The sequence below is a fragment of the Hyaloscypha bicolor genome, assembly GCF_002865645.1.
Source record: "Hyaloscypha bicolor E unplaced genomic scaffold K444scaffold_189, whole genome shotgun sequence".
NCBI classification, from domain to species: domain Eukaryota; kingdom Fungi; phylum Ascomycota; class Leotiomycetes; order Helotiales; family Hyaloscyphaceae; genus Hyaloscypha; species Hyaloscypha bicolor.
The window spans coordinates 1,397,548-1,409,303 of NW_020194691.1; the positions used below are offsets into that span (position 1 = coordinate 1,397,548).

At 22.2% G+C, this 11,756-nt stretch overlaps 1 protein-coding gene across 1 annotated transcript; it reads right to left on the reverse strand.

The window, feature by feature from the left end:
• Window positions 1-10,348: 10,348 nt before the first annotated feature.
• On the reverse strand, window positions 10,349-11,604 carry K444DRAFT_286129 (uncharacterized protein). The gene is made up of 4 exons (XM_024871618.1): window positions 10,986-11,604; window positions 10,712-10,929; window positions 10,549-10,664; window positions 10,349-10,495 (listed from the first exon to the last, which is right to left on the reverse strand). Exons 1-4 carry the CDS (start codon window positions 11,522-11,524, stop codon window positions 10,385-10,387), a joined length of 984 nt encoding a protein of 327 aa, XP_024726823.1. The 5' UTR covers window positions 11,525-11,604; the 3' UTR covers window positions 10,349-10,384.
• Between the last annotated feature and the right edge of the window lie 152 nt (window positions 11,605-11,756).

Sequence of the window (11,756 nt, forward strand, 5' to 3'; positions counted from 1 at the left end):
TATATAATAAAGTTATTATATAAAGTTTCTTTTTATAATACTAGTAATATATTATTTATTAATATATCCCTGCTTCTAGGACCCTATATAATAGTAAAAGGATAATTATAATTATCTTTAGAAAATAGTTCTCTTCTATTACTTTTAAAAGTCGGTAAATAATTATATAATTCAGTTTCGTTTTTAATTAAATATATACTTAAATAATATCTTAAAGAATTATATAAATATATATCTTTATAAGTAATACTATAATTATAAGTAGTATTTATTAAGATAATTATTAGATTATTAGAGATTAAATTAGGATTTCCTTCTTTCCTATATTATTATATATTTATATAACTAGCCTTAACTTTTTATATAGTATATTAGTTATTTTCCCTTTTACTTTATTTATAAGCCGGGACTTAAAAATTCTTTTTTAATACTTATTTAAGTTATATTTCTCGAATATAAAAGTATCTTATATAATAAGATTATCTATCTCTATATACTTTAATAGCTTAAAGAGGTATTTTAGAGTTATAATCTTTTTTTTTTATAGCTTAATTATAAAGTCCTAATTATTTTCTTCTTTTTATATAAAGAAGGTTTCTTTATTTATATTATTTTGTCTTTATATAGGAATTTTAATAACTAGCTTTAATTATTAAAGCTTAAACTCTTTATATAACTTTAATTATATAAGGATTTCTATAACTAGTTTTAATCTTCGAGGCTCGAGCTCTATATTTATATAAAGTAGCTTCTTTTATACTTCTTTTTTCTTTTCTTTTTAAAGAAATAGCTTTATAATTATAGCCTGGAAGTTAGATAAGCTATTTAGGAATTATATAGTATAAATAGTTCCGTTAAATAGAATTAGAATAAGGCTATCTAGTCTACTTATATTATTTATAGCCTTTATTACTATTTATAGTATTTCGTTTTTTAAAAGGCCTTTATCTTTAAAGTCTTCTTATATAATATTATATATTCTTTATAAAAATATATAATATCTCTCTACTTTTTTTATACTATTATAGGCTTTAGTTAGTATTTCTTTTATAGCTATTTCTATTACTTATATATTTTACTAAAATTCTATTATTATAAAGTTTATTCTTATATTATATATAATAATATTTAGAGGTTTAAGGTAAATATTAATCTAGTACTTTTATATAATATTTTATATAATTCTTATTAATATATTCTTTAAAAATAATATTATAGAGAATACTATAGCTTTATTAATTATATAAAATACTATTTTATTATTAATCTATATAATATTAATAATAATTATATAATTGAATTCGTAATTTTTCTTTAAAGTAAACTTAAATTGCCTTAATACTAGTAAATAGAGCTAATATTATTTATAGAATTTTATTAGTTTTTTAATTATATAATAATTAATATTATTATATCTTGCCTTTTCTAAAACTCGAGTTAGCTTTTATATAAATAGATATTTAAACCTTTAGTATAGCTACTAGAGTTCTACTTTTATTAAATAGTAGTATATTATAGACTTATTATATTTATTAAGTAGTATAAAAGGATATTCTTATTTTTATATAATTAAAATAACTCTATTTTTTTGGATTAAAGTATTTCTTAAATTATTAAGTTTTATTTTTATATAATCTATATCTTAAAAATATAAGAGAAAAAATATCTTTATAAATAAAATATAAAAGTTAATCCTATTAAATAGTATATTAACTTCTATTATTCCTAATAAAGTCGCTTTACTTTTCTTAAACTTAATTATTTATTCTCTTACTTTTATATAATTAAATTTTATTTAGGAATTAAGCTTTTAAAATACTCGGAATTAAAGTTCTCTTATAATAAATACTCTTAAAGTTCTATTATTTAATATAATGCCTTAAAACATTTTTAAGATATAGTAATCTTTAAATATAAATATTTTAAACTCGGGATCTTCTATTATAATTATATAATTAAAAGGGTCTATTTTAGTAATTATATATTTATATAATTAGTTTTATAATATATTAATTATTTATTAGCTATTAATTTCGCCGGCTTTTATAAATATATATTTTTTATTATATAAACTATTATTGTCTTTTTTTCTTTTATTTATATTTTTCGTATTCTTAATATTATTTTTATTTCCTTAAGCTTTATTTTTATTTTTATTATTATTAGGGATTCTTTTAATTTTAATAATAAATACTTTAATTATCTTTTCTTTTTCTTCTTTTATATAATAAATTAATTAGTATTCCTCTTTTCTATATATTAAGTATATTTTGTTTTTTTTTAATAAAATTTCTTTAAAATTATATAATAATTAATTTCTTAAACTTTTATAAAGTTTTATAAATTTAAAAATATTTATATTAATCTTTATAATCTTTTAAATATTTATTCTTTTTATTTTTAAAGTTTATTAATTAAATTTTATTAATCTTTCTTTTATATATAATATTTTTTTTTTATTTTTTTTTATTTTAATAAAAATATTATTTATTAATTTATAATATATAAATCTTTTTTTCTTATTATAAATAATTTATTAAACTTATAAATAAGTTATAATTAATAAAATATAAAAGTTATTATTATATTTTTTTTAAAAAAAAAACCTTTTTTTATTTTAAAAATTTAATAATTATATAAAATAAACTTTTATAATAAAAACTTTATAAAAAAATCTTTTAATATATTTTTTCTTTTTAATTTTATATTAATATTTTAAAATATTATAAGAAAAACAAAAGTAATATAAAATAAAATAATTTATCTTTTTAAATTATTAAAAGAAATATTTAAAGTTATACTTATTATAAAATAAAAAGAATTTATATTAAAAACAAAAGTTTAAAAAAATAATTATAAAATATATAATAAGTTTAAAAATATAAATATTAAGTTAAAAAGATTTATAAATATCTTTTTTAATAATAATAATAAAAATTTATATTTTAAAATTTTAACTTTATTAATATTTTATTTATTTAAAATATTAATTTTTACTTTTTTATAATTATTTTTTAAAACTTTATTTATAAATTTCAAGTCTTTTTTACTTTTATTATAAGCTTATTTATAACCTTTATATAAATTATTTATAATTTATTAATATTATTTAAACTAGTTATTTATATTTTTATAAACTTATTAAAATAATTAAAAATTATTTAATATATATAAATAAATATATATCTTTAACTATTTTTTTAAAGTTATATATTAATATTTATATTAAGTTAATAAATAATCTTTATTTTAAATATTATATTATATAATAAATAATTAATTTCAATTTTAATATTTAAAAAAGTTATAATTTTAAACTTTTTTAATTAAATAAAATATTTAAAAATTTTAAAAATAATATATTTATTTTTTTATTTATTTATTAATATAATATTAATTTAAATAATAATTATTAAAGTTTTTTTTTTAAAAAAAACTTTTAATTTAATATTAATTTAAACTTTTTAAAGTTTAAAAAATAATATTAAAAGTTATTTTATAAATAAAAAAATATTAATATTTAATATATTTTATAATATCTTTTTTAAAAAGTTATATAATTATTTCAAACTTTTAAAAACTTATTATAAAGTTTTTTATATAACTTTTTTTTCTTTAATAACTTATTTATATTTTTTTATTATTATAAATTATTAAAATTATAAAACTTTTTAAAGTTTAATAATTATTTTAAATCTTTATATAAAAAGAATTATTAAGATAAGAAATAATATAAATATATCTTTATTTATTAATTTATTAATTATTTATTTTTAAAAAATAAAATTAAAAGCTCTTTTTCTTTTAATAATATTTATCTTTTTATTTTTTTTAATTTTTTTTTAAAGTTTTTATATAACTTATTTTTATATAAATTATAACTTTTTTTTTAATTTTTTTTTAAATATTATTACTTTAAAGTTAATTTTTATATATTTATTATTTAAATATACCTTTTTTAATATTTACCCGGATCTATTACTAGCTTCTAGGTATTAAATAAAATAATTAATATACTTTATTTAGAACCTTTTATAGTTCCTTATATAGTACTATAATAATAGATATAATAGGGCAAATAAAATAGGGCTAGTATTTCTTATTCTTAATTAAGAATATGAATTTATTAATAACTAGAACCTAAGAATATATATAGCTATAAGTAAATAGTAAATTAAATATATAAATATAGCTATAATTACTATTAATATATTATTAAACTATATTATAATAAATATAACTCAAATAGTAATAAATAAACCAAACTAATAATTATTAATTATATAATTAATTAATATTAATATAAATAATTTGAGTATTAATATAAATAATAATATATCTAATAAATATATTATTAATAGTTATATAGCTACTAGGCTATTATTTGACCTCGATTTACTTATTATAGATTTCATTTATTTATTAATAGAGTTTTTATAATATTATATAATAAATTATAAAAGATTAATATTATTAACTTTAATTCAAATAGTTAAAACAAGACTATTTATAATAAGTACTATATATATAACTAAAACTATTCTATTAAAAGCTAAAGAATTAATACTTGAAACTAGTATAATAATACTAACTAATAAAGAATAAACTTGACTACTCGATTTATTAAAACTATTTTAAGAATATATAAAAGAAGGCAAATTTACTAAACTAGCTAAAATCATATTATTATAAGTAGCTAATATAGAAATATTAACTCAAATAATTAAAAACTTAACTAAAGCTTTATAATTAATAACTAAACCAATTTAGTTAAAGGCTTATTAATTAATAACTTAAGTGAATTTAATTAATAGAAACGAACTAATATATATTATTATATTATTAAATCCTTAAATTCAAGAATAAACTATAATTAAATCAAAAATAACTAATTCACTTATAATTAAATTAAAAGCTAAAAATATATCTAAATAACTAATATTTATTAAAATTAAAAACAATAATTATTCAAGTAAGGAACTATAAAATATAATAAATAATATCTTTATTAAAGGTAGAATTAAAGAACTAGTTATTAATCTAGTTATAAAGTTACTAGAAAAGAACCTAATATTAATAACTACTAATAAATATTCTACTAGATTTCTATTTAAAAAACAGTTAATATAAGAGTTAATAATTAGTTATAAAAAAGCTATATTAGATGAAATTTAATATAGTATAAAAGATATAAATAATTAAGGATAATATTAAAGTTATAGATATTTCTTATTAGCTTACTAGTTAAATTAATTATAAATCGGAACTATAATATATTAGATTAATAGTTATAATATTCAAAAGTAAAAAAGATATTAATAAAGCTATAAAGAATTAATTAAATATAGCTAGAATTAGTATATATATATAAAAGTATTACTCTATATTAAAAACTACTTAATATAGCAAATATTAAGGATTCGGCTATTTAAATAGCTATTATTAAAATTTACTTAAATATAGTATATATACTAAAGAATATATTATATAAATATACTATTAATTTATTTATAAAATAAAGAGCAAAAAGTATATATATATTATATTAAAGTATATAAACTATAAAGACAATTATATAGCTATATTTAAAGGTTATAAAATATTATTAATTCTTAAAATAATAAGTTTATAATTTATAATATATTTATTAATATTATAGGTAAATCTTAATTAAAATAATAAAGAACTTATAAAAAAGAATAATATAAATATTAAATTAGGTAAAAGAAAATTAATATTATTACTTTATAAAATTAATAAAAAATGTCTAGTTTAAAGGCAAATAAAATATTATATAACTAGCTAATATATCTTTTGAATTATAATATAGTTATAAGTAATATAGGTGAATTTTAGTTAAAATAATTAAGGTTTTATAAAGAAGAATAATATAAACTTTAAATAAATTAAAAAAGAAATAATATTATTCTTAATATAAATTCAATTAATTTAACTGGATTAAAGGCTATAATAATTCATAAAATAGTTAATATATAATTTGTAATAATTCACGAATACTATAAGTAAATTTGAATTAAAGTAATTAAATTATAGAAAGTACTTTTTAACTTATAGTTAAATTAAAGGTTAATATAATATATATTTAAGAACTAGCTATAATTATTAATATAAACGAACCAAAGTTAATAGCTTATTAAGGATTTACTTAAATCCTATTAAAGAATATAATATTAAATAGATTAAGATTAAGAATATTAATATATATATTAAAAGTATATTTATTACTAGTAATAATATTAATAAAATTATTAGTTAATCCAGACTATATTATTATTAATATTATTTAAGATAAATAAAAACTAGAAATTATTAATATATATAATAAAGATAACTAATTAAAACAAAAGAGTAAAACTATTAATAGAATATTAAAAGCAAACTTTTACCTTAAAAACAATTTAATATTATTAGGTAACTTTAATTTGTATTATTATTAGTAGAACTCTTTTAATCTTAAAACCTCAGGAATAGAAGAATTTACTTAATAAATTAATAGTTATAATTTGTTATTATTAAACGAATCTAATAAAGACAATATTAATATAGGAACGTTTTATTAGCCCAATTTAATATTTACTATAAACAATTTAGTTAATAAGGTAAATAATTAGTAATTAATTAAAAACATTAGATTAGATTATTTAAGAATATTATTTATTATACTAGGAATTAAAAAGCGAAATAATACAATAAATAATTTACTAATTTAATTAAGATTTAATATTAATAAAGCTAATTGGCCTATATTTTAATAAAGGTTAAAAGAAAGCTTTTTAATAGTTGAATATAAATGCAGTTCAAAATATTTAATTGAAATTATAATACTATAACTAGAAGTTAAATAACTAGTATAACTAGATAGTAAATTAATAGTAGAACTAAATAAACTCATAAAAGAATTCATTTATAAAATTTAACTAGTAGTAAAAGAGACAATATCGACTTTAAATTCAGGTATAACTATAAAACTATAATAGAATAGTGAATTATTAGTACTATAGAAAGAAATAATATAAAAGTAAAGAAAAGCATTCAATTATAATTATAATAGTCAAGAAATAATTCAAGAGTATTTAAAGGCAAAAAACACGTATTTTTTGAAAATTAAGCGAGCTAAATATATATATTGGAATTAATTCTTAGAAAAGGAGAATTTAAAGTCAATATTTAAAATACTTTAATATATAAAGAATAAATGAATTAAACGAATCTTATTAATAAGAATATTAATAAACGAATAATAATATAATAAAACATTTCAAGAAAAATCAGACGTATTTTATATAATATTGTTTTTAATACTATTAATATTAAATTTATTAAACTATAATTAATATAAATTATTAAGTAGCTAGATATAAAACAAGTTAATTAAAAGTAAATTAAATAAAGTATATTTAACTAAAATTAAGGGTACTATACCAGGGCCAGATGTAATTAATTAAATAATTATATTACATATATATAAAGCTATTTCAATTGAATTTTATAACTTATATATAGCTTTAATATATATAGGAATTTATTCTATTTATTAGAAACAAGTAACTAGTACTATATTAAAGAAGTTAAATAAAGTGAATTATTTATTTTTAAAAAGTTATAGAGTTATTATACTATTAAACTATTTAGGCAAAATAAGCAAAAGAATATTAGCTAAAAGATTAAGCTATTAAGCCGAAACTACTAGTTTATTAGATTTGTTACAAATAGGTAATAAACTTAAAAAGTCAGCTATTAATATTATACTATTATTAATTAATAAAATTAAAACAAATCGAAATAAAGAGCTTAAATTATTAATATTATTTATTAATATTAAAGAAGTATTTGACTATATAATAAAGAATTAACTAATATTAATATTAATAGAATTATAACTATTAATTAGTCTAATTATATAGATATATTTATTTATAACAAATCGACTACTTTAACTAGTATTTAATAGTCAAATTAAAGAATTCACTGAAATTATTACTGAAATACTATAAGGAAGCCTCATATTATTAATATTGTTTTTAATATATATAAGAAAACTATTAAGGTCAAAATGGGTTATTTACTTTTCGTATATTAATAATATATTAATAACAGCTAAATTAACTAGTTATACTAAGAATATTCGACTATTAGAGTAAGTAGTAAAAGACCTTTTTTAATTAAATAAAGAAAACTGTATTTAATTTGATTTAGCCAAAACGGAACTAATTTACTAGTTAAAAAGTAGTATGGCCAGAAAGATAATATTAATACTATTAGACGGCAATAAAATCAAACCTCAAGAAATTATTACGTGGCTAGGAATTACTTTTAATACAAATCTATAATTCAATAAATATATCAAAATACGTACTATATAGGCGAAATAAGCTTTTTATTAAATGGCTAGACTAGCTAATAATAAAAATGAACTATTACCTTTTGTACTATATTAATTATATCTAGTATATATTACTAGTATAGCTAACTATGAGTTAATTATCTGGTATTAAAAACAACTAAATTATTATATATTTTAGAGCTTTTTTTAGAAGAAATATTTATCTATTTTTATCTTATAAATATAAATATTATTTCTAAAGATTATTATATCTTATAATTAATTATTATATATCTTTAATATATTTAATTATATAATATATATTTAATTATATAATATATATTTAATTATATAATATATATTCAATTATATAATATATATTTAATTATATAATATATACTTAGTTATATAATATATATATAGACAATTATATTAAAAAATAATCCCTATTCTATATTAATTATAGTTTCTTAAATTTTAATATTAGAATATAAATAAATATAGTATTTAAAAGCCCTAAATATAATAGTTTTATTAAAAAAATAATTAACTTTATAGCTCTTAAATTAAGGGCGCTATAAAGCATGCCCCTTACCCTAAGTTTTTCCCAGATATATGCTATACGGCCGCATTTTTTTTGGTGGGATAAGCAGTATATACCTATATGAAATAATGATAGCCCTAAGCCTCTATATAGTATAGAGATGGTTGGTATATTTCGTCACTCTCTAACTTTGATTATCCCTGGGTTAGTAGAACAACATGGATTGAACATCCTCCACTCGTAACTAATGATAATTTCAGAATTGTCCGCGATGACACTCAAATGCTCCCACGTTCCTTTTTAGCCGTCTCCACCACACCCTGGGCAACTGTCACCCCAAGCTGGTCCACCTCCATTCGACCCTACCTTACAGTTGTCGAAACAGCGCGCGTTAACCCAGATTGGCGTGTGGAAACTTGCAATCCACTCGAAGCCGAAATGCTGGTCCGGGGTGCCATCATAAAGGAAGTACTCGAAAGTCCAGTCAGATGGCTTAGACCCGATACAGCTGGCTATGGCCCCGAAAAATGCGTTTTTGCCAAAATCGGATGATGCCCATCCCACGCCTGAACATGTTAGAAATGCAGTACGTACATATGTCTCTCATTACGTACCTAAGATACCGAAATTGTCATAGAAGCCATGGTAGCTGCTTGTACAAGACCAAGATGGTGCTGTAGGCAGCGGGACGGCGCGATTATCAAATATTGGCTGAATTCTGAATTCAAGACCTTGGGTTGTGTATGTGCCACCAAACTTGTAGTTCATGCTGCGAATGTTAGGGTTACATTGACTGGGGGTAGACTACACACATACGGGTTGGACTACGTAAGTTAGCAAGGGCCTCTCAGACATGCAAGGTAAACATACAGGATCATTACCGTCGCAATTGTCCAAGATGGACTTGAAAGCTTGATTGCATAAGTCGGAAGACCATTTAGAAGATGCCATATTCCCGTTAATGAGCAAAGCGAAGTGCTCGGGGGTATCAGGAAAGAAGGTGCTGTTGATATTCCACGTATCGCCGGGCGATATCCCTTTGCAGAAGTCTGGATATGTGTCGTACCCCAATTTTGGCGTTAAGTATGCCGGAGCAAGTGGCGGTTTAGACGAAACGCAGAACAAAGGGCTCGGTGGATCTGGTGGTGGACCAGCAAGGAACTGCGTGAGTGCGTCGGGTTGGTCCGCAAACATGACGAGGTCATAGTATTCGAGATTAGATTTCTGCGGATTCATGCAAGTGCAGTCTATCCACGGATCGACGGTGCAAAGCTTCGTGTCCGATGTGCCTTGAGTAAGTGTATCAGCATGTATCAAATTTGCTTGCTATCCACCATCTTACCTGAACAGGAGGGCAGCGAGCACACCAGATTTGTGTTGTCCGGGTCACCCTCTTGCGAAGGGCAGTCCCCTGTGGTAGTTTTTGTTAATGAACCTGAGATGGTATTATCTACACTAAGAGCGACGCTCAGAGACGTCCTAGACCGCTGCGTTAGTCACTGGACAGGGATGAGGAAGTAAACCCACCAGATATATGAGAGGGCGAACGCGACACCTGCGATGGCTGTCATAAGGTCCACAGTGACCCCAAATGCAGGTGCAGCAAGCTATAAGGCGAATTTAGCTCAGGAACTGTCAATTCCGACTGGAAATTACCTACCGCCCATTGGGCTAGAAATTCCGTCTGTTCTGCTTGAACAGCGGCGTTTCTGAAGCCTGGAAACGGATTCGGAGGACTCGCTGACCGGAACATCAAGCTAATAGCCGAAGCAAGGCCTAGTCTTTGAATCAGCTTCTGACTTTAATGCTGCTGGAGATCTTACCGGAGAAAGAGTTGTACATCAGCGCGTTTGCGTGGAGACTGAGGCAGGTTGATGTGGTTGTGATGGCTCGCTTTGTACTGCCAATACCCACTGGCGATTGGCTGCTCGAGCAAGTCCCCGGGAGGCCCATGATCGTCATGAACGATTGAGCTTGACTATCAGTAAGACTGATGTGTAGATCTCCACTGCTAGGATTGATGCTGATTGTGGGAACTGCACTGCACAGGCTTTGCATCAGTCCCAAGCCTCACAGCTGCATAGGGTGATGACTTACGTGACCGTCGTTGGGGACGGTGGGAGGGTGAAAGTTGTCGTTTGGGAGCCACCTACTGCTACCACGCTTGTAGCACTTGCAATGTTCGAAGCCTGACTGAGCTGTGCAGGTGAAAGATGGATCGCGGAAGGGACCGCAGTGTTGCTCAGTCGGTAATGCTCTATGACGATTGCAACGATAGCAGCTAGCCCAGCAACAATCAGGCCAGCAAAACGTGGCTGCAATTGTCCAGCTTGAAGACTCTGTGTATTGAGCGCTGCCTGTATGGCTGTTTGACATTGTAGGCTGCCAGTCGTACCACAACTTCCAGAGATTGCATCTTGAACAGCTTTCTGAGTAGTCTCTGACAGATAAATATCAATGCCATTCGCAGGAATAGAGGTGATGGATCCAGGCGGTACATCTGTAGGAAGGTCTCGAGGTACCAGAGTAACGGACGAGGCTTCCTCCAGAGTGAAAGTAGCCACGCCGGCTCCGAGAACAGGTCGCAGCAAGAGGCAAGTCGCAACTAGTGACGACAAATGTCGTTGAAAGATCATATTGGCGGGTGTTGTATGATGTTTCCCCAGAACTTGAAGTTCTTGAGAGAAAACTGCAAAAAGTATAGATTATGAGAATGGAGGGTAATATTTCGTCACCATCTTCGTTGCGAGTGAAAAAGTCCCTCGGCCGTCCGAGAGAAGGATATCATGGGTGGTATCATAGCCCCTTGGTGAGAGCTCTCATATCACAACAGCTAACGATATGGGCAACAGGGATGGTTGGAAAGGC

What these genes read in the sequence shown, in the direction of transcription:
- K444DRAFT_286129 (XM_024871618.1), bottom strand. Translation starts at nt 11,524, where the DNA reads ATGATCTTTCAACGACATTTGTCGTCACTAGTTGCGACTTGCCTCTTG. An exon ending in CCGTCCCCAACGACGGTCAC is followed by an intron (nt 10,930 to 10,985) that starts GTAAGTCATCAC and finishes AAGCCTGTGCAG; the next exon opens with TGCAGTTCCCACAATCAGCA. An exon ending in AATTTCTAGCCCAATGGGCG is followed by an intron (nt 10,496 to 10,548) that starts GTAGGTAATTTC and finishes TTCGCCTTATAG; the next exon opens with CTTGCTGCACCTGCATTTGG.